The sequence below is a fragment of the Astatotilapia calliptera genome, chromosome 11 (assembly GCF_900246225.1).
Source record: "Astatotilapia calliptera chromosome 11, fAstCal1.2, whole genome shotgun sequence".
In the NCBI taxonomy this organism is placed as follows: Eukaryota; Metazoa; Chordata; class Actinopteri; order Cichliformes; family Cichlidae; genus Astatotilapia; species Astatotilapia calliptera.
Genome location: NC_039312.1, coordinates 24678429 through 24702677, shown reverse-complemented (window position 1 = coordinate 24702677; position 24249 = coordinate 24678429). Strand labels below are relative to the sequence as shown.

At 41.0% G+C, this 24249-nt stretch overlaps 1 protein-coding gene across 4 annotated transcripts in view; it reads left to right on the top strand.

The window, feature by feature from the left end:
- The window catches only part of cadm4 (cell adhesion molecule 4), a 155559-nt gene that overhangs the window by 94549 nt on the left and 36761 nt on the right, over positions 1-24249 (top strand). For 3 of the 4 annotated variants that reach the window (XM_026185327.1, XM_026185323.1, XM_026185325.1), the window contains exon 1: positions 19176-20313. The exons of the other annotated variant lie outside the window; for it this stretch is intronic. In XM_026185327.1, the coding sequence (XP_026041112.1) occupies positions 20217-20313 (97 nt within the window). In that variant the 5' untranslated portion in view covers positions 19176-20216. Of the gene's footprint in view, positions 1-19175; positions 20314-24249 lie in introns of those variants that run through there. 4 annotated transcript variants of the gene reach the window in all.

Genomic DNA, 24249 nt, shown 5'->3' with positions numbered 1-24249 from the left:
TATGTGTCACTACCGCTCGGTTCATTAAAAACCGACTCTGAATTAGTGTGTCTTTGAGTCTGCAATTTAGATGATTAAGAAACAGTGAAAACTAATTAAAAAATTGCTAATAAAAAAATTAAAAATGAAAGAATAAAATCTGCTGCTCTTGTTCTCAGCTGCTCTTTTAAGTTTTTTAGACGAAGCATGGGTGACTGTGGCTGACCAGTTTTAGACTTGTTGGAGCAGGGGAACCATATAAGCTTCTGTGAGAAGTGATATCAAGATTTTAAATTGCAAAATGAAATGCCAAGAAAGTACTTTTGACAAAGTGAAAAAAGTACCCCAAATATTCTCTTTGAAGTCTGAGAAAGAGTGAAACCATTGTGAAACCTTCAAAGGGTTAGTATGCATTTGTCCCCTCAGGTTTCCTGTAGGACGGTTAGGTCTTTTGCTCTGCAGGTTCACAACATGAGCTACAGAAAGAAGAAGAAAAAAATGTTTCTACCTGTGTGGCCGCTTGACCAGCAGAGTTAGAAAGAGGAAAGAGACAGCTTCATCTTTAAACACACAGGGGATCATCGAAATCCATCTACAGCTTAAAGGGGTTTAATTAGCAGCTCATTTGAATTTTGTCCCCATTTAGCTCATGTCATTATGTCTCTAAATCATTATCTGAGCTTTCTCTTTGCAAACGTGTCTAAATGGCTGTAAACAGCACTGATCACAAAAATGCTTCTGAATGAGCGAGGATAAAAAACAGGTGAAGTAAGCTGGAAAAGTATCTGTTTCTTTGAGAAATTGTAGAAATTTGTCTTGCAAAACTGGTAGAAGCAAAAGAAAATGAGACTTGTCAGCTTTCTCATCTTGGTGTGAATGCAGAGTGAATGCGTGTCTATAAACTGTGTGAGTTTATAGACACGCTGTGTGTAAATACGGACAAACTCCTCAGCAGAGTGTTTACTTCATTGTTTACTGGTCACCATATTAGCTGAGTGCTATTTTCTCACCCTTTGGGGGCTCAGTATGGCCCATAGTGTTTGCTCTTCATTGCAAAGGAACCAATTTTTGAATTTTAGGGGATACAATGTGGTATCTGGAAAAAACAAATTCGACAGAGGAAGGAAAAGTTTCTTTCTTTGCTTTTATTTTACGGCTCACAATGACCTCAGTGTTTGACAGACAAGATGGGAGGAAGAGTGAGAGAGATGAGCTAGCGGCTGAAGTGGCAGATGATGCCAGAGATTTCTGTAAATGATAAACAATCCCAGCAGAGGGAGACAAGTGAAGCAAGGGAGTTGGGAATAACGGGAAGACATGGGGAGAAGAGTGGAGGACAGATAATTATGCGGGGAATAGGGAAAGTCAGAAATGTGTGGCCTCCTGAAAATGCACCATGGTAGCCTGGTCTCCATGTGAACACAGAGATAAGTCAGGGGATGACATTTAAGCATGATTCTTTCGCAAATGAATTCCAAGCAATTATTTGGATTTTCCGTGTCTGGTAATCACACCGAATTTGACTTTATCTCCTTTCATTCAGCCCACGTAGGCATACATGCGGGAATAGATGCTGACACTTGCGCACGCTCACCATCTAAACTCATGTACTTGTGCGCACATACACACAAAGCCACCCCTATCCTCTCTGCCTCCCTTTGTCTGCCCTGATGAATAAACAATAAGTCATCTTTGTGACAATAAAAGTTGACATTCCACCCTTCCCATGAGCATCTCTTCACAATGAATGGCTCTCAGCACAGTGAAGGAACATCACACACTCAGCCTGTCCCACCTCTGCTTCTCCTTACTGTTTCGTTGCCACTTCTCATACTCCCCACCCCCCCTCAAGCCCTTTTCCATCCCCATCTCCCTTCCTGGAGTTAAATTCAAATTGTGCAGTCTGCTTGATGAATCCATTGTTACCAAAGCACTTCACAGAGAGAGCTAAATGCGGGCTGAATTAATGGGGGCTCAGGACCAAATAGCTTTCAAAAGGCAGCTTCTTTTCAGCTTTTGCTATTGCTCATGTTCATCCCTCGCTCCCCTTTTTGCTTGCTTTCTTGTATACTCTGTCTCCCCTCCTCCCCTCAGGGCTTAGATAAATACTCTTTTTACCTCTTCCCCTTCTCTGATGAAGATCCCCCCCCCCATCTCTCTCTCTGAAGTCTTTCGAGCGTTCTTGTTTCTGTGTTTTCCATCTATCTATCTATCACTGGTCATATCTCAGTTGCTTCCTTCTTCTCTGTCTCTCTCTTTTGCTACCTCTTTGTTTTCCCTTTCTCATTCTGTCATCACAAATTACCTCTCCTCTCAGTTTCTCCTTCTCAGCACAGCATCCTCTCCATTTGTATGTCTCCCTCGTTGGTCGCCATCTCCCATCAGCTTACTCTTTTTGTTTTTCTTCTTCTTCCCTGCATCTGTCCCTCTATTCCTAGCAGGGTGTCTAGAGTCCTCTAGGGTGTGTTCGATGTCACGGTGAGGCTTGTCTTGTCGCCGCAGGCAGCTTTTATCACCATCGACCTAAAAGGAGCACACACATGCATAGACAAACACACATATTCACATGTATGCGCACAAATTGCAAGATACTGCCTTGGGAGCAACTAGGGGTTAAACCTTAAGGGACAAGTTTGGCCTAAGGGCTGTGACATTATCAAAGTGCTCTCCTGAATCCAGTACCCTTGGGTATGTGTGTGACTGTGCCATAACTCTTCATTTATATCACTGTTTCCTGCGCGTGTGTGACCGTACATCCCCGTACTGGAATATGTTCCCCAATACGTCACATTTAATCTGTGTGGCTGCAATATGTGTGTCCCCTGTTCTCCAGTATTGTGCGAGAGCCATAACTTGTGTGTGCATGTGTGTGCAACCCATCTAGCTCCACCCCACTCCCGTCCTCTCTGTGAACTCTGCCCCAACATTCACCGCAATAACTGCCGGACAAAAAGACCATTCCAATCAGATTCTAGGGACACACACATATGGTTAATCCATTTCATTTCTTAACGATTTTCACTTAAAAAAAAAAGAAAATGGACCAAGAAAAAGAGAAAGAGACTGATGGTTCATCAACAAAAGCCAGTTTTCTCTTAAATTTCATGCTCACGTGCACAAGAAAGTTGTTGAGTTTGCCACAGTTTAGAGAAAACCGTGCTCCTTCTGTCGCAAAGATAATGCTAAATATGTCTCTGCTAATAGATGGACACAAAATGAAACAGAGATGCAAATTATGCTGCTGATTATACTCGAGATCACTCCTCGTAGAGGCCTTAGAAGTAATTAACAGTAACACAATAAGAAAATAAACACTATTGGTGCTAAAAATCTTTTTTTGTTTGTTTTTGAAAGATACTATTTTGCATTTTTTGGAAAAAATATTTTCATCAACAATTAAAAATGGAAACGAGTGGGTCAACAAGTAGGACACGCCAATGTGTTAAATGTGGAAATTGCTTTGAAGGCGAATGCACATTGTAGCATCAGCACATGGAGAGAAAGACGGGGACAGCGATGAAAGCTAGATAATGGCATCATGTAGAAGAGATGAAACACAGGACATAAAGAAAGAGTGAGAGAGAGTAACGAATTTTGAGTACCCAGCAAAACACAGAATGTGACAAGTAGATAAGAAACAGCATGATGCATGGTGACAGGAAGAAGGACAGACGGAGTGATGGAGGGAGTGGCAGTGGAAGAAAAAGGATGGAGTCAAGGAGAGGTAGCAGGATGGAGGTAGTGGGGAAGGAACGGGGTGTAAGGTACAAGAGAACAACAACATGGAGAGAGGGAGAGAGGGAGAGAAGGCGAGAGGAAAACGGGGGCTGGTGAAGCGATGAGGCGAAAAAGTACAGCACACCAGGGAGAGATAGAAATGATGGAAGGATCGCAGCTGAGGCACAGGGACAGACGGATAGAGACACAGTGACAGAGAAAGGCACGGGGAGGGATGGAGTGAGACAAAAAACAGGAGGTTTTCAGTGTTTCCTGCTGCCTGAAATGATGGCACAGTACTTTACCAACAGTATGACAGAGTTGCAGCCAGAATTATGCATGTACATTTTTATTAGTATGAGGTGGCCAGAGTGATAATGGAGCCCTTAAAGTAATTCAAGCTCTTAATACTTTAATGGCATCCGTAATGTTCCTGAACAGAGTTCACTGAAATTCACTGCATATATTACAGGTAACTGTAGAATTTTTAAAAAGTATTTAAAAAGTGGGTATAGCTATATTTTATGGCTGCTTTCTGAGGAATTTCCCTACATAGTGTAATGCTCTAATTTTTAAAGTGCTAAAAATGTTGGTTGCATATATATATTAAAAGAATAAAAAGGACTTTTGGATCCAAAAACTGTGCAAGAATAAAAGAAAAAGGAGACCAGCGTGAAATGAGAGAGAGTCAGAAAGGTGTAAGACACAGACAGAGAAAGACTGAGGCTGATAGTATGCTCGAGGATTATCGGGCTGATTTGCTGCAGATTTGCCCACACGGACAATTGGATCAAAGGCTTGATCAGGACTAGTGGTCAACCTAAATATATCTGGTAGAGTGAGAGGTTTTAAGATTCAATTTCAGCCAACCCCGTGAACTTGTAGATTGATTTGAACTACTCCAATAATGTCAAACATGTCCAATAATTATCGCTGAACATTTGCAAAGATCCGGGCAAAATCCTGTGCTGCACAGAGATCGTTATGGCTGATCCGACGACTGTGCGTTACCAGTCAGGCAAGCGGAGTTTATTAAAGCGTGGTGTGAGGAAGAGCATACTGAGGCTGATGTTTTGCCTCCATTGTTGTGTTCATTGTGATTATTTTGTAAGTGGTAAGTCTGCATAAGTAGGATTGTTTTGGTTTTATAATAACAAAATAATATTGTGGTTTAGTTAAGTTAGCCTATAAACTTAAACAAATATTATGTTTCTTCATAGTCTTCATTATTTTCCTAATGTTGTTTTAACAGCGTTGGAGACAAAATCGTTCATTTTCACACCAGCTCTACAAGCCAATATTCTGTTGTTCTGGGTTTTTTTTTTTTTTATTCAACTTGAAAAACAAGTAGCACACACTTGGGAAAATTACCTAAGACAGAAAATCCATCCAACAACAAAAAAATAAAAAACCTGAAACTGTGATTTGGTCCTGTTAGAGTTCTAGTTTATCATTATCTCATTGTGCCAGAGTCCCCAGGATGAGTGTTTTCATATCACTGTGCTACAGTGTGCTCTGCTTACTGTCAGTCACCTCACAGCTTCCAGAAAAAAAATTCTCTGCTTCGACATCATCCATCTCCAAACATGTTGCATTACACTGTCTCAGTCTAAATATTCTCACAGCAATATTTTTGTATTTGAGGCATCTTTCTTGGCCAGGATGGTTGTAGATTTCAAAATAGATATGAGGCACAAATGTCGTCCAACCATTATTCGTGCTGTTTGGATGAGTGAGTGGTACTCCATGTTTCTCTATTCCTGATCTGTCTTTCAGGATACTGATACAAAAACATAAATGCACTGGAGTCTAGAATGACTTTGTCCTTAGGCAGTATATTTGCAAAATAGGTTTGAGTTTTAAAGTCAAAAAGTGCCACCTACACACAGTGAGCGGGCAAAAGAGAGGAGCAGGGCTGATGAGAATGAGGTTCGAGTGCTTTGACATTGATAATTGTGTCAAAGGAACATTAAAACAAAGTGAAAAGCTTGAGAGTGGAAAAGGAAAGGAGATTTCTGCAGGCGACATTGAAACCATATTGACTAACTCCCAACCCTTTTTTCTTGATCACACTAGTTTGTCCCAGGGGAGCAACTCACCTGATTGGCTGCCTTTCAGGGGCAGGCTACTCTGGTCCGGAGGTGAGCTTGTTTCCTGATAGGTGGTTGCTAGGCAATGGATGTTGGGTATGGAGAACAGACCAGCTGTAATGGATGATTGTGTGTAACTATGCCTCAGTGTGTGTGTGCGTGTGTGTACGGGAGACAGAGTTTCTGTGGGGATTGTGTCTGTTTTTGTGCATTTGCATCATTTACTATGTTGGTGTCTTTCCAAAATAACTCACACTGAACAGCACATGTATCAATTAAATGGTGTATGTGTGTGAGTGTATGTGTGTGTGGTTATGTGTGTGTGATAGCCTCCTGCAGGCAGAGGAGTGTAATAACTGTCATTACCAAACCATGGGCTTAAGTCCTCATTTAAAGTCTAAAAAGAATTTAAAGGAGAGCTGCTGCCAGAGCCATAGCAATCATAAAACTGTGCGTGTGTGTGAGCCTTAATGTGTGCTGGCTAGAAAGGACGCACATAGAATAAATATACAGACATGCTTTCAGTTATGAAGGGTCATTTGGCATAACTCTAAGGCTTCCATCTGTTATGCTTTCACACACAAACACACAGCTTAGAATGTATGTATTGTTGCGCAGGCCCCACATAGAGCCTTATTAGGCCTGTTTGTGACTGCTGCAGCTTAATTTAGTCCCCTGCTGGGGGTGTTATTCTCTTCATTTGAATTATCAACAGGTGTACTGGGGCCTTACAAATAAAACCCAGCCTGATAGTGGCGGTTCTACAAGTGTTGGTAATACTAGTCGGGCTCTAATTCTTGTTCTGCTGCTGTGGTTAGTCTTTAATAGCCTCAAATCCCCCAAGTCCCCTTGAGCTAGGTAACCAAGCATGATGTTGATCAAGCTGAATTAAAAGTGAAATCTTGAATTTTTTTAAACGAGGCGAGAGGTATATAAAATTTAGTCTGCTTAATTGCTGCGAGCTGCCGATTTAATGGATCCCTCTGCTGAGCCTTGGCAGATTTTCCCTCCACTTTGAGGAGTCCAGGAGTAAATGAAGGAAGTGCACATTTGTGTCCTGAATTCACTGTGCCCTGTATTCTGACAGGTGCTATCGTCTCACTGAAAGACCGTGAGCAGGTATTTGATTGCTGAAGACAAACAGCATCTCGCAGCCCTCTGCACAATAAATGAGGGAAAGAAAGAACTTAAGATGAACTGATATGTTTTCTTGTTCCACTCGGTGTAAGAAAGATAGAAGATGAGCTAGCTTTTGCTCTTCTTAGCCCCAGCTGCGAGTCACTAAGCATCGTCTGTGATTGACAGCCCTTATGAAAGAGAGGGTGAAGTGGAAATTTAACAGATTTCTTTCCATTAATTACCCTTTTTTAACTGAAACTGATAATAATCAGTCAGCAGTCCAGCTTGAAAACAATTAGCATATTGGAGAGGCTTTTTAAGTTTTGCAAGTGTGTGAGTATGTGTGTGGGTGTTACTATGGCCCTCTCTGCATATTAAAAGTATGATTAATAAACTTTAAATATGTCTACTTAATAGTTCTCGCACAGTGACGTTGATCTGTGTGTGGTGTGTGCAGATTTTTGCAGATGTATGTTCACTGCTCAGTTGGCTGCAAGACAGCATTAAAGCTTATTATGTAGGTAAAAACAGCAGTGGCGAGTGATAAATGAATAAACAGAGCCTGAGGGCAGTTAGAGCTGAAGGACGTGAAGAAGAGAGCAGAATAGAAGAATAGGGCGTGATGAATAAAAACAGTGGTGTGTCAGGGTCACTTGTGTGGAGGCAGTGATAGGTACTGTTGAACTTGCCAACTAGCTGTTTAACGCAGCGCAGATGCACGTGGGCAGTGTGTGAAGTGTTAGTGAGGGAGGGACAGAGAAGAGAAAAATGAATTTGATGCTTTTAGATATCTGATGTCAGCAAAAAAAGAAAAGAAAAAAACCCACCAAGAATGTCAGCCATATTTTCTCATCAAAAGAAAACAAAAACATGCTTGCTCACATATTAGCAAGCAAAAAAACACCCAAACCCATAAGGCCGTTCAAGTTTTATACTGGAGTCAGCTGTGACAGATAGACAGACAGTGGATGGGCAAATGGAAAAGAAGTTATAGTCTGTCGAAACATCATAAATTTCTGTTCCAATAAATCATACTTTATTTTTACATCAGTAATCATTACTATAATCCATTTATCAACCATTGGCTCTTAAAACACAATTAGTAGCCTTGTCATGTGTCACAATTGGAGAGATAGTAATTTGTCTGCATTGATCTTCATTTGTCTGACACAGTCATTTAACTGTGGGTAGTTTAATGTGGGAGGATGTAAAACCTTATACAAAAGCAATCCAAAGTGCTGTTCAAGGTAATAAAGAAGCAGAAAAAAAGTTATGAAATGCATATAAACAGGTTGAAATCTATTATGTCACTGTCACTCTAGGGAAAACAGCAGTTACAATGCCTTTGAAATCGCTGTTTCCAAGTGGTGACTACTCGCAGTGGGCTGCCATCTTCAAAGTGACTTTGGTGCATCAAGACGGCAATAAAACTGCATTAAGATGGAGTCAGTCTGCTATCAGTCTGCTATCAGTTTGTGATTGAATGGGTTCAAGTTGGCAATTAAATCTAATCTGTTTGTGATAATATAGCGATTAACTGTAATAAATTGGTGAAAATTACAATTCTGTTGCCATCTGCTGCCATCTACATAGTCAGAAGTTCACATTAACTACTCACATTCAGAGTCCAGCCCGAACCTCATAGATTTCAAACAGAAATTCAGAAATCTCTCCACAAATAGTGACATAGTTACTGCAGGGGCGCAATTTAACTGCAAAATGACAAAGGTGCTGGGAAAACTTGCTTTTACATACGAATATAACCAAAATACAGCCAGTTGGCAATGAGATGAGTTGAGTCCCCCTGTTGCAGAAGGATGGGTTGTGGATGAGTTACGTTTATTGGCGCAGACTAACTCAGACTGATTGCAATGTGTGGGCAATCTGTCTGTATTTATAAATTAGAATAAAACTTCTGCCAGTCTGTCTGAGTCGGACCTGTTTGGAGACTATTGATTCCCAGCAGGTGACCTGTGCAGTCACCTTGTAATCACCCAGAGGCTCAGAGTGTTGCACTTCTGGGGGCCCCAAAAGTTGAGGCTGCTAACTAGTTGCAATCATTTACTAATTGCAAAAGAATTCAGTGCAATGACTAGGCAGCCATCAATTTTCCCCATTCAGAAGGAGGTTGCCATCCTATTTTTGCTTGTGTGTGACTGAGTCATTAATCGTCATTTGGTGATTTTCATGAAAGAGTCAGTCAATTCAATTCAATTTTCTGCATTTAAACATACTTTTAGGCTCTCAAAAACATAAAAAGTCTTTATAAAACAACAGTATAAAACACCAGTTCTTAATTGTTTATAACACGTACACTATGTATAATAGATCAAACCAGATATTCTGATTTGCAGAAATCAAATCTCACAACATGACAAATGCTATTTTTCTAACTTTGAAAAGTGTGTGTGAAGAAAATTAGTATGAGGGAGAGAAATGTGAAGGAAAGGAAACTCTTAGAAGTGAAACCAGAAGGACTGCTGTCAGAGTCACCTTGTAGGAGCAGTAAGTGAGTGTCCCAGTGAGGGATGTTTGGTACAAGCCTGCTCAAAGAGGAGAGGAAAGGGGTTGGAGGAATACACTACAGAGTGATGAAGGAGGAGGAGTACTTGGGACAGAGCTCTGACAGATTGTCATTAAGAAGGACAGCTGGCTTTTTCCGTAGTGACTCTTATCATCTTTAATCCACACATCAGATACACACACATACAAACTCGCTCACATTCTAATTTTTCCTTTCTTCTTTCAGGTACCATGGTCTCATTTAATTTGAGATCATTGTTTCAAGACAAACTTCAGCAAATACAAGTGACAGCACAAAAGCAGTGTATGCTAATTTAATAACGCGCTCAGTCAAAATACACATAAAAAGGCAATTATTAAACTTCTTGGCAAATACGAAAGGAAAGACGTTTTTTTTATTCTACTGTGTTTTTTTATCAAGTTTTTGTTTACAAGCAAATTGGAAATTATGCACAATGTATTTAATTATAACAGCATCTGTGAAATCTTGCTGTATTTATTGGACTTCAAGAAACACAGTTGTGAACTGCATAGCTAGCTTTAAAAGAAGGTTCAAAACAACATACAATAGATATAATGAACTGCAATCTGCCTCTTAGGCTGCTTGTTTGACTCCCATATTGTGACTTAAATCTCCTGTAATACAGACACTCAGGTTGACTTAACATGATACTCACCCATATTGTAAGCTGAAGGAGTTAATCTCTGTAATCATCCCTTCTCTCCTGAGCAACTGTGAAACAGTACACTCCTGGCTGAAGTTGTAGTCAGACAGAACTTCAATTTTGGAGGTAGCACAATTATACACTGGGACTGGATGAAATCCGAGTTCACACAGGGAACCCAGACAGAGGCAAACTGAAAAATTTTAAACTTAAAATCTGGAATATCAGCATGGCCCTGGAGGAGTGATGCTTGGACACAATTAAACATGCTGCAAGTACAAGCATGCACACACATCCACACCCCATCAAAGAAGCATAGAGGCATAAATTAACTAATTAAAAACAATTTTGCTGACAAATACAACGCCGAAAGTTCCTAAAACTGTGAATGATTCAGTGTATGTACTTGTATATATTATAACTTTAATGCAGGGAGATAAAACAGAGAAGAAGGAAAAACCAGGAAGAAGAGGAAACGTTACAGAAAGACAGAGAGAGGCTGGGAAAGAAGATGCAAAATCATGAAGGAGTGGAATGAAAATGCATGACGGGGAAAGAATGGAAAGAAGAAAGTGGGAGAGTGATAGGGAAGCACTAGAGCAAATCAAAGTAAAATTAAGTGCATTTACATATTTAGATGAGCGCTTCTAGTCAGCCTGTCTAATTATTTCATCTCCATTTTTCATTTGCACGCTGTTCGATCCAAAAGCAGCAGGCCGTGAGGAAAGTCTCTCTCTCGCTCTCCCATTCCCTTCACCATTACTTTTATCAAACTCACTCTCAGCCCTCTCTCCCTCTGACTCTCCACCCCTCGCGGCCGCCTTTCGTTATCCGGGTCATTAACATACGCTTTTTGTCCATTCACACTTGTTCTTCCTATCTCCCTCACGCCCCCTGCTCCCACTGTCTCTCACCATGTTTTATGCATACGAGGATACTGCCCCACATGTGTCCGAAAGTCTGTGTGTGTGTGCAAAGGTTCACTGCTAATGCCCCTTCTACTACCATGTTTTATGCATCGCGTTGTGCACCAACCCAATATTAAACCCTTCAAATGAACTATGTCAGGAGCAGCCAAGCCACGTTAACCTTCTATGACTGATTTTTCCCTCTGTTTTTATGCCTTCTTTTCACACTCCACAGTTCTGTCTTTCTCCTCCCTCACACACTCTGCTTTCTTTCCCCTCTGTTTTTGTTTTTGTATATCCTTTCCGACTGTATTACTCACCCTTGCTGCTATAAATGTCTTTCTCCGTCTACATCCACGCTCATCAGCGCAATCTATTAGTGTCTTGCATGTTTGCGTGCATGAGCATGTGTATCTTTGACTTGAAGTCTTGGTTTGATTTTGTGTTTGTGTGCACCTCTTAGGGAGCAATGATTGTATTTAGGCAGAATTGTGTGTGTGGCATCCAGGGTATGCATTTTCCTGCTACTGTTTGCATGCAGCACTGTGTGCTTCTTGCATCGTGAATATATGTGTTTGTGTGCATGTGCATCTGCGTACATGTGCATCTGCTGGCATAAAAGGTTGTTATGTGCTTTAGGTGTTAATTGGCTGCGGAGCTTCGTTAATATTCTCCTTGCGAGCCTGCTCGTCAGGAACAGAGCCGGCAAACTGATGAGTTTGTGATTTTCCTCCAGAGAGACGAAGAGAAAGAGGGAGAGAGAGCGAAAGGGGGAAAGAGTAAGAGTGACTCCAGTGCAAAGACCTGCTGTAAGGTCATAGTGAGAGAAGAGTCGAGCAAGAAAAGGATTGGAAAAACGTAACAGAGGAAGAGAGGGCAAGCAAGGCGGGAGCGAGAGACATACGAGTGAGGAGCGGGTGGAAAAAGCAACAGACACAACAGTAAGAGAGACAGAGAAAATGAAGGGATAGAAAGAGAAATGTGATAAAAAGCCACAAATGGTTCCACTGAGGCAGCGGGTGAAAGGAAAGATTATATCATGCAAGGGAGAAATTATCCCTTTGTTAGGCGTTAGTGAATTGGCGGAATGGGGGCAAAGCTGTTGGCAGGGCACTCCCCAGCGAGCTGGCCCATCGCTGCTCAATTCTAATCACATACACTATGCCACGACAGCACACAGCTAACCTGTACCAGACCCTGTTTACAGCTACACATTCACACTGAAATATACAAAGCCTCTGCAGAGTGAATAAAAATGAAACATCATAAGCTGCAGCCTTGACAGGCTGATATCAACATCAGTATCACATCATATGAACATACCTGCAAAGTAAAGGGCAAGATAGTGAGCTGGTGCATACACATGCAGTCACTGACAGCCATTTGTCACACATGTACATATCAGGGAACAAAGGAGGGTTCCAAATACATAACGCACAAATGTTAGCACATGCAGTGGGGACACAAAGAAAAGAGACTGACACATGCAATGCAGCAGAGAAAACAGTGAGCGGGGAGTTGTACCCTGTCACTGGGAGGTACAATGCCACATGGATAATGAGTGTTACTCCCAGCAGGTAGCAGCGTAGCATGTGACTCATAGCGACACTTGTTCAGAGAACAGCTCAGAGAGTACGTTTTAGAGTTGGCAGGTAACAATGTTTGCATTTATCTTACTCAATGAGAGATAACTGAGCTTAGCATTCTGTAGCGCCACAGTAGGGCTCCTATGGTCATGCATAAAATGTGCGTGTAATGACTTGTTAAACTTAAACTGTGTATCTTTTTACATGCATGACAATGGCATGGGTCTGGAGGAGATTTACAGAAAGTGCCAGGCTTGTATTAAAAAGATCCCAACCTTGCTGGTCAACATGCTTTACACTTTGCTCTACACCTTCTCTTTATCTGCGCAAATGAGAAACCCCGCAGCTACCTTGATTCCTCATGCTTTTTTTTGTGACTGCTAGTGTTACATATTTTATCTGCACTAACAAGGTCTATGGGGTCTTCTTACATGACCTGCATGATTCCAGGTTAACAACTTGCAAGTATGCAACTAAAGCTAATCTTTACTAAATGTCATTGGGTTTGCAGACATTACTTACAGGCACTGTAACTCTTGTCAAATACCAGGATGCTTTGGTACAATGCAATGCGGTCTTCTAAAATATACCATTTGGACTGATTATTGGTTTGCCAGCTATGTTTAATAGGAGAAGTAACTGAAGCTGAAAGTATGCTTACTGGCAGTCTTTCAAGTTGATGAAATCCAACTTTCTTTTACAGCTCAGTGTAAGAAAGTTTTTCTTATCCAAAGCACGGGACTTGGACACCAGTATTCACGATTTTTGCCAAATTCACTTCAGCAAACCTGCAAACTCTAACTATGCTGCACGCTTGCTAAACTGAATACTACTAACTGAATATTTTCAGGAATGAGAATAGATCTGAAGCAGGTTTGTATTCCTTTTCAACAAGGCCTTTACGCTGCCTTTACTCGTGTGCTTTTTGTGTCTAAAACAAACATAAAATAGTTTTTAAATAGCATTTTGTTATGTAAAAATGAATAGGGCATAAGGAGAAGGAACAGAGTGATACTGGACATTTTTATACCTACAGTATAGGTCTGAATGATGCCATATAAATATTTTGCATTTGCAATTTAGCTTTGTTCAAAATGTGCATTTTCTTTACTTCTTTTTATAAATTGACTTAATTATTGCAACATAATTTTCCATGTAGGCTATGTAACTTTGCAAAATGTGAAAAGTACTTGAAAGAACTATACTGTTTGTACTGAGACATTTGATGACTCTGGGGATGTTAAGATGTTCAACTTGATCCTGTGCTTGAATTGGAAGAGCAAATTCATTCACTTCTTCACACATTTTTTATTATTATTATTGTATAGACACCCCTTGAGAAGTGAGTCATAACAGAAGTGAGTTTTTAGCATTTGTGTGAGTGCTTGATGTGAGAGGTGTTTTCTAGCTTTTGTCCAAATCATTTAAGAGTATCCCAATGTGCCACATCATTTGTTTCACAGAGTCATCTTGGAATGCTTCCTTGAAAAATGTTCGAAAAAGAATTGTCACTTAAAAAAACACATTGACAAACTATTCAAGTCAACAAACACAGGACTGTGGAAAAGCAGAAGAGGAAAATCAAGACATCGTTTTTGTCTGTGTCGCTAGGTATTTAGCATTTCTTGTGGTGTTTTTGGTATACAAAAAGTGCTCACAGGAATTCACAAAAATATTTGGTACGTGCTTAAGAAAACACTCTACTTGTTGTGGTAACAAAATCACACCAGCAGCTGTATTATTGACCAGTAGTTCCACATGCTGATGGTGATTGGACAGTCCTTGGGATACAAGTGCAACTTGAAGCTTGGAAAGATGCATTTTTTCAGCGATCATGATAAAGCAAAGCTTCACAATATGAATTAAAATGCAAGATTCCCCAGAGTTTTTTGTGGAGATAAATTGCAGTGAATTAACCAAAGACTGCATATTTCTAATAAAACATTCAGCTGGCTTGTTCCACTACAATAGCACCGGGCCATCAACACAATTCTTTATCTTCGTTTCTTGCAGTGTGACACTTGAGAGTGTTGTGGCTTAAAATTTGCCATGGTGGAAAAAAAGTATGCTAAAATTGCCAATTTTATGCGCGGTTGATGCATTGTAAATGCTTAATGGGACTAGAAATAACAATAGGATGTCTATATATGTCTACCTCAGCCCTGTTATGTCTTTCCCTCAACTCATAAAATCAGTGAAAAGAAACTGCCAGTACTGTTATCGACCATAAAGTGAGTTTAATCTCAGGGTTAACTATACATACACAAAGCAGAAAGCTATGACAAAGCAGTGTTTTATTTATTTACTCGGAATAGACAAATGTGTCAAGTAGGAAGTATCTGAATAGGCTACTTCCTCTATAAATGTGCTCAGAAACATCAGTGAAATTGGCTCCGAAGGAATACTGCCTCTATAAATGCTTTTAAAAGTAGAGAGGTTTACCATTTTAGGTAGAAAATATCAACTAAAATGCGCAGTCTTTACACATAACCTATTTCCATGCAAACTACGTCATTTCAGACAGCCAGTGATTCAAGCCCCAGTATCGGTTTTGCATTCTTATGAGCCTGTCGTGTTGTGTTGTGAGCAGCATTGACTTTTATTTATTCGCCAGCCCCCAATGTCAACAAACAGTGAAAATAAAGAAAATCAAAACTTTCTAATCCTAAATTGTGTAAAGAAAGGCTGTTGGTGTCATTCGAAAGCCACCCCAATGATCGGGCCATATTGATCCCTTTGCCCAGGAGTGTGAGGTGAGCTGGAAGTAACCTGAGCTGTGCCTCCAGAAAATGCAGTCACTGATAGTGTCAAATAGATTGAGGAGCTGTGACTTTTCTAATTAGAGTTCAGAGCAAACCCAGCTGGATTAGCTAGTGCATGGCTCTAGGGTAGCTATTAACACCAAGTCAACCAAACAAGAAATCAGAAAGATGAGAGGAGAAAGAGAGCAGAGGGCCAGGGAGAGGCTGATTGAGCTTGTCAGGCCCGATATGAATGTACTCAGAGCTCGGTCAAAATAGTTTTTTTTCCCTTTTTTTTTTAAAAAAAAAACAGATACATGACCTGCAATTTAGAATTTCTGATGTTCTCCTTGTAAATTCCTATTCATTTTGTAGTATCTCAAACAGCAGCTGCAAATAGATTTTTTTTATTTCTTTTTCATTTTTTTGCGTACACTGAATAAAACCCAGAGGATATTACTCAATCAGGACAGTTCAGATAACATTTGGTTTTTGTGACTTTCTCGTAGTGTAGGGCTTTGTAGCAGCTCATAAAACAAAATCTATAAAGCAAGAAAACTCACACGTTTCTGAATATGCAAATTTAACGTACAAATTCACGTGCCTGTGTTGTTGCCACACTAACAGCCTACTTGAATCTTAATTTGACTTATTTTACCTTTCAGGAATACACCCCCTCCTCCTCCTCCTCATTTTGACAGTTAATAAACCTACAAATTTCATGCTTACATAGACACATATACATATGCTCCACCTCTACGAAGACATCACCACCTCGTGCTTAGGCGCACACATACACTCATATGTTCCAAACCCACTCGCCTCAACCTCAAGGGAGACATAAGAAATAAATTCGACACTTCCGCTTACCCAAGAAGCGCCTTAAGGACAAAGAGAAATTTAATCTCGGATAAGCCTCCCGATAGAATCTCTGCATTAGCCCTCTGCTGCTGGTTCACAGCTATCCCATCAACCCTTACCTCCCACACCTTGGCACAATTCCCCTGCATCCCTCCTCCTCAACACTGATTTTTTTTTATTTCCTCTCCTTCTCTCCCTCCCTTTTCTCACCACTTCTTTTCACTCACCTGCTTCCTGCTTTGTCATTAAATTCAGTTTTCTTCACCTCACTGCTAATCTTTCCTCTTTTACGTCCCTCTTGTCTCCTCATGACTTGTCCATCTCATGCCTTCACAGTCTCTTCCCATTCTTCCGGTGAGGCTGCATCTGTTCCCAGGTGTGGTACATACTGTATATATCTATATTTCTGTTCCTCTCCCTTGTCGGAGAGCTTTAATACCATTGGTATTAAATGCTGGCACGACCTCCTCGGCATACTTAAGCAGGCAGTTGTAAGGCTGTTTGAGTGCTTAATATTTTCAGCACGCTGCTGACTTAAGCCCCTTAAGTGCTTTGGCAACACTTATTCCACGGTGGCACCAATGAAGCCCATTAAAAATTTGATTTGGATGAGAGAGAGGGGGAAAAAGGGAAAAAAAAAAGAGGAAGGGGGATAGGGGACACAATTTGCCATTACTTCCATTCCTTCCGCACACACTGCGACAAAAACAAATACACCCATCAGGGGGTTGCCCACACAGGGACTTTGCAGACAAACAAATACGCACATACTCACCAGTTGTGGGTATGATTTGCAATGTGTTCTTTTTGTCTGTAATTATGTCCTTAGTTAATCTATAAAGTACATTGCCATGACCCTATTTTGATAAAAGCTCTTGATAAATAAATTTGACTTTATTTGACTTGATGATAGGGAACAGCGTGTTTCAAATTAAATGCATTAAGATGTTTGTAAATACAGCTTGTGGCACATTAGGACCGATAGTTTATGATTAGTTGATTAAGAACAAGTAGAGGTGCTATTATAAAAGCAAAGCTGTGTTGCTTTTCGCTTTTTACAGGACAATGAATGTCAAAGACGCAGAGTCTGCTGCAGTTAGCTTCCACTATTGGCTTTGTATTGCAGGTTTTATTGCCAATAGCAGTAATGATAGTACATGAGCTTGAACAAAGGAATTTCATTATACACAATGTGGTGAAACAAAATTTACTGTCAGGTTAGTCTAGCTGTTAGCAATGATTTCTGTTTCATCAGTATAAAAATATGGAGCCGATACTTTTTGATGGGCCAAACTCGCATCAGCGTAACTCATATATACTCATAGTCATGTTCATTTTTCCTTTCTCCGCATCCAGTTTGAATTACAAAGACAAAAAACACGTACCCACTTCTTGTCAGCAGACAGCCATGTGCATCGCTGCAGCCATAAAAAACGCCCATTTAACATAAAGAGGCACTATGATGCCTCTGTTCGTGGCTGCATGGATAAATTAATGGCTAGTAGATAGTGAAAGGGCTAAACAGTCAACCAAATGTACACTCTTCTTCAGTCAACACAGAACAGTCAAGCACAGTTCACACACGCACACACACTGCCACTGTTTGTTGACCTGAAAGGCATCCATTGTCACTGCTTCCATCCACACACAGACATCTCTAACCTTCACAAAATAGTATGCCAAATATGCAGACACTGATCCCACACTGACACACGCACACAGAGTCTAAGCAAGGAGAGGGAGGCCAGGCTTATATAAGCAAGTGAACGATAGAAAACAGACAGATGGATTTGATCAGCAGTGATAGCACGCTGGGATTATGACAGTTTTCATAGATCAACAGGAAAGAAGCAAAACGAGGACAAGTTGTGGGAACTAACTAGCTTCTGCGGACCAGAGGATTAAAAGAAGAGGACAGAGAACGGGCGCTAGAATGGATAAACTAAGCACGATTTGAGATCAGTTTTAACAAGTGGATAGACTTTGTTTCCATCTGAGTGCTGCAAGGCCTTAGACCTGCCAGACCCGAGCTGCTGGTGTACACCAACACAGAGTAATTTTCTCAGCATCAGCCAGTTGACCAATGAAGTCAGCGCTGTAGGGAAGATTGGCGATGATCCGCTTTCAGCTTTGCCAGGAGTGTCAGAGCAATCGCCGTTAGAGCTCATTGTGTTTGCAGTAGCACAGAGAGTGAGAGAGAAAGCAGACAGTGTGTAGTAATCTAAGGATGACACCCGCACTTTATTCCATCAGATAGTGCTCAGTGAGGTGTGCGGTGCAGCTCGCTGCGCTTTGTCTCTACACTACAAACACACACACATTAAGCACTCACAACTACACACACACAAACACACCAGAGCCACACACTTACACAGACCAACAAGGCATCAGGTCCTGACAATCAGCGAAACTGTGTCTGGACCTTGAACACAGCAGGGTTTGAGATCAGTGTGTTTGAGCGAGAGTGTAACTGGAGTGCACCCAGGCGCCGACTGCAGCCAGTGGAACACGTTAGAAAGGAAGCGTTAGGAACGCCGATGCTGCATGATTAAACTGTCCGATAACCTGTGATTATTCAGAGAAGTCTAAAATTACCGTGTAAAATCTCTGTCCATTTGCGCTGCAGTGTGTACATGATAGCTCATCTGCAAAGTTCTAGCATCCAAGCGAATAATGGTAGAATTCTTGTGAGGATCACGTGCAAGTCTCCGGGGTAATATAGCATACCAAAATATGTAGCATCTGAATGTAAAGCATCTTACAACAGTTTTGTTTAGTGCTTTGCAAGTTCGTTCTTCTACACAGGGCAAGCACTTTCACTCTGTCTTTTCAGCGCTGCACTCGAGCTCAATGGATTTTATTTAACCTTGGCTATCTCTAGATGAGTTGCAGTAAGATAGTGTCTCAGTCTCTCAAGAGGTCTGGATGGTTTGGTATTAGCTCTAAGGAACATTGACTTCTCTGCCTACTGATTTGTTGGGTGAGAAGTGCTGAAAACCTTGTCTAACTCATTAAAATACAATCTGTTTGAGGATGAACGTTGTTGCCCTAGATTCTTCTGTCCTTAAGGGCATAGCAATGGAGATGGTTCTATTTTGAAAGTTGTAATATTGTCAACACCAGCAGAGAAAATCAGACCTGCTTTGGATGTCAGTTTCTTGTGCTTTATTTGACTGAAATATTGTAATACTGATGGTTTATTTCCCTTAAATAAGTGTGGTTTGACCCAATGGAGACAGGTTGCCTATTTGTTGTTGTGGTTAACTGTGTGGCTCATTATTGCTCAGACCCTGCTATAAGCTCCAAGTGTGACGCTGTAGTATACAGCTGAAGAATTAATTAACCTGTACCTCATTCAGTTAATTGCATAGCTGCCATTACTGAATACTCTTGTTAGTATACGGTCTGTTTGGCATTGTTTTTCTCAGTTTATTGATTTTGAGAATCTCAGACTTTGGTCTCAGGAGACTTAAAGCGCTACAATAAAAAATTACATTTTCTTTAAATTGAACTGAGCCTCTGTAGGACTTTGCAGTGGCAAATCTCCTGCATTACATGGAATTAAAACAATGCATATTCTAAATTCTGTCTAAGGAACACAAGGAGCTATAGTCAACAAATGAACTTTGTTGCTGTAAGCTTTTCTCTGTGTGCATTGTGATATAGTGTCTAAATCGCTTGCTCTATAATTGCTCTGAGCTCTGGCAAAACATTTGTGTGTTGCGTGCAAACGCTGGCTAGAAGTCAGTCTTGTGTGGCTTTGTTGCTAAGGTAGTTTCTTTGCATGTGCTTGGATGCTGTATAGCAGTTTGTCCTCATACAACAACAGTTAGCATGTGCATTTGTTGGCATTGTTTTTGAGAACAAATCCAATTGCATATATGTGTGTGTGTGGACTGGTTTGTCAGTAGCAGTGCAGGCAGGGTCACAAAGGAGCCATTGATCAAACAGTCACAGCCACACACACACACACACACACACACACACGCGCGCATTTATACATACAAACACAAGTTCTCAATACACAATGAGGCCTGTCCGAAGCTCTGTCCTCTGCCGCCTCCTTCCTGCTCCTTACTCTCTTGCTCTGCGCAGCCTAGTTCTGGTCCTGCTCTGCATCACTCGTAAGTCCTGCACTTATTCACATGAACTCACACCCACATACTGGTTAAATGAAATGCGCACAGTTGTTTCTACTGCTACTCACTAAGTAAGTCAAGGAAGCAAGCATTTCATTTTCACTTGTAAACACTCTTAGTATAGACAGTATACATCAGTGTAATTTACATTTTAACTCCCTGCAGATATTCATCCAAATGTTGTATAAAAAGAATAAGTCATAAGTATTTGGTGTCCAAATGTGCAAAAAACTAAAAATTCCAAGATTTGACCAAGGGACAGTAACACACAATGAAATCATTTTTCAGTGTACTGGTAATTATACTGATCAGATGCAACATTGCAGCTATATTGTGTACGACCCCATTGTGCTTCCAGAACAACTCTGACCCACTGGGACATGGAGAAGGTGTCGTGTAGGTGTTAGCATTGGATCCTTTGGGTCTTGCGGGTCGGGGTTTCTCAGTACTTTTGATTATGTTGCTGCTCAGCCTAATTTAAGTTTGGTAATTGCATCTAAGGTTAAAGAGAGACAAAATGAAGACAAGCATGTATCCCCATGAGATGAAGAGACTAGGGAATAACTTGAGGACTTAAGGAAAGCAAATGAAACATAGAGAAAGCAAGAGTGTGGTTCAAGAACCTAATGTGAGAACGTTAGACCCACAGAGTATGAGAGAATGGTGCAAGAGTGAAGTGCAAGAGACAAATATTGAGAGAGAGCCAGACTGACACAAGGAAAACACGATTTGGCCAGACAGACACTTGTACTGTATGTGAGGGAGGCAGGGAGCCGCAGAGGCAGAAAAAGTGAAATGGAAAGACAGAGATGGAGAACAGTGCACTCTGTGTGTGTATGGAAGAAAGACAGAGATGGAGCGGATGGTACAGAGATGAAACAAGACACTAAAAGACCTCAAAAAGAGTTGCATGAGATTGAGATTTGAAGCCAAGAGATGATTGATTGAACACAAACCAGAGCAGTAGATGAAGTGGAGTGAGATCAGCAGTAGAGTTGCTGCTATGCTATTAATACCTCCTGTCATTATTATTATGAATTTAAAGCAGAGGAGATGTTGTTTCCCTGCTACTCACTAGTAAACAATATCCTTTTCCCTTCATTTAAAAATTCTATTACTTTTGAAGTGACATTAATAGTGATGGTACTATGATGGAATGTAGAGGGGTCTTGGGTTGGGGTAACAAGTGGGGAATAATCTATATGGAGAAGGAGTTTTTGTGTTGGCAGTCAGCTTTTGGCAGTCGGGGTTTAAATTTCAAGCCAGCAAAGCAGTTTCGAGTTGTGCCTTCAATGAGCATTCACATACACTCTCTCGCATGCGCCATTTCAAAGGAGTACGCACACATGATTTTAAATACATGCACATATCAGTGCATTCTATTTCCCACACATACACATCCATGAGTTTCACACATATGATATTCCCAATATACACACACCAAAGGAAAATTTTGAAGGGGTGTTAAAACCAGTGCTTTTGGCTGTGTTGAATCTCCAGTGTAGTTGCCGTGGTTGTAACAGCCTTGTAAATTTCCTTTAAGCTGCTGTTGGGGTATGTGTGGTGGCCATTGTTGCAGGGTTGTTGGGACTGTGACAGACTCAGGCCGTAAAACGCTGCAGAGTAGATGGAGCTAACCAGCTTTGGCTGTCAGAAAATGTGGGGAAAAGGAGGGGAAAGAAAAGAGAGAAAGAGATGGTAATTTGTGAAGCATAAGAGGAGGTGAATAAGGGAGCAAAAAGAGTAATGGGATGGGTGGACAAGGGGAGCAGAGAGGGCTCAGACAGATACAATTCAGTGGGGGAGGAATGAAGAAGGTATGGGACAAGGCAGGGATGAGGTGATTGAAATACGCTAAAGGGCTAGAGAGACCTAAAGATGCAAAGGTCAAAATGAGAAATGTGTTGAAAGGAGGAGAGGAGGTGTGAGGAAAAAAAGGGGGATGAGAGCAGTAAAATAATAAGATTTCAGTGCAATGGAGGATGGAGGCAGTGTGACTAGGGAGCAAAATCAGAATGCTAAAAACGGGATTTGAAATATGTAAATAAATGAAAGTAAATGTTTCTAATGAGAGGTCAAGAGTGAAAAGAGACAATTTTATGCTGATTTGCTGATTAGCAGTGCAGTTCTAATAGCACACCATTGGTTGATGGATGAAATGAGGTCTAAAGTTTCTGCTGGAGAGAGAGAAAGAGAGAGAGATTAAGAAAAACACAGAGAAAAAAGAGGGTAGGATAGAGGGACAGGGCTGAGCTATATGACAAGTAATTAAGAGAAGAGAAAGAGAAGATGAAAGAGGGGAAACTGAAACATTCGGTCTCTTGCTCCACTTATTTTTGTTTTGCCCTCTTGTCCCATTCATTCCTCTCACTTTTTTCTGTCTTCCCCTTGCTCCTTCTCTTCCCCTCTCCCCGCACACTATAAAAACAGCATGATTATGCTGCAGACTTGAGCTGCAGAACAAATCACATTTAGGGAAGGAGAGTGTGGAGATGGAACCAGCAGAGAGGCAGGAAAAGATTCCCACTGAGTCACAAAAAGAGAAAGAATGAGAGAGATTGCAAGGGGAATGAAAGCATATTGGAGTTCAGAATGAAACTATTGCAAAGCCAGGAAAAAAACTACATGAAGAAAGAAAAAGAGAGAGGGAGAAAGAGTTTAGAGACCAGAGATAACAGGGAAGATTTAAAGAGAAAAAAGTTGCAAAAATTCTCCTGAGGCCCAGGAGAGAAGCGGAAAGGGGACCTTTAGGACAGCATTAATGAAGAAGATGCATGATGAACGATGCAATAAAAGATAAGGGAGATGAGAAGGAGAAAGAAGATGGGCCGAAAGGAGAAGGAACGCTGAATGACGAAGAATCAGGGATTAGATAAGGCAAAAGGTGGGGAGGAGATGGATGGAGAGACTCTGGGTTTAAATAAAAAGAGGAAAGAGGGAGATGTGAGAATGAGATTAGACAAGAAGACAGCGGGAGGAGAGAATTATGAGCTGTGGATGAAGTAAAAAATCGGGGACAGGGTAGTACACTCAAAAACTGAGAAGAAAGTGTGAGCTTAGGAGGGGAAAAGAGGACTTCAGAAAGGGACTGAACAAAGGTAATGAGAGAGACGACAGCGAGATTTGTAAAGGATTATGTATTATTTATGTACAGGGAGAATTTTTTTTCTTGGAACTGGATTTGATTGGCAGAGTTCTGCCTCCCTGTGAGATAAAGCGATAATTTTAGACAGGGAAGAGAAAGAGGGGAGAGGGAACGGGAGAGAGTTGCGGGTCTGCAGTGGGAGGTTTGGAGTGGAAGAACGTCAAAGTCAGCTTTTTCATAGAGTCGGAACGCTGCAAAACTCTGTGATTAACCTAGAGCAAGTGTTCGTACACACATGCTCATAAATATACACTCACGCATATAAACACTGCACACTTCATTTGCATACATACCGTAGAAACCGACTTGCCTCGCAGACTCACGGGATAACGCAAGATAAAAATATGTACATCCAGATGGGAAGTGATGGAGAAGTTGCCAAAGGACGAGCCCTTATGAGTGGAAACTATGAGCTGCTGTTATTGTTTTAATTAAAGCAGTAACAACATCAGGGGTTATGCATTGTAGTCTATAGCACCAGTTCCCTTGTAAATCCGTGACCAGCATGCAAAGAAAACACAAGCTCTTGGCCCTCGTCCAGTTGAAAGATAATGACAGATAATGAATAGGGAGACAGTGACTGCACTTCTTCAAGGATACATGAGGGCTTGTTTGGGGCAAATGGAGACAGTTCATCTCTTATGTGGCTTGTCTTTCTGTTCAATCTTCACCTTTCTCCACCTTCAAAGACATGGAGAGAGTGAGTTAAGGGGAGAGTGATACCAAGTGAGAGAGACGCAGCAAGGCCGTAATTCAGCCTGCTAACCCTGCACCAG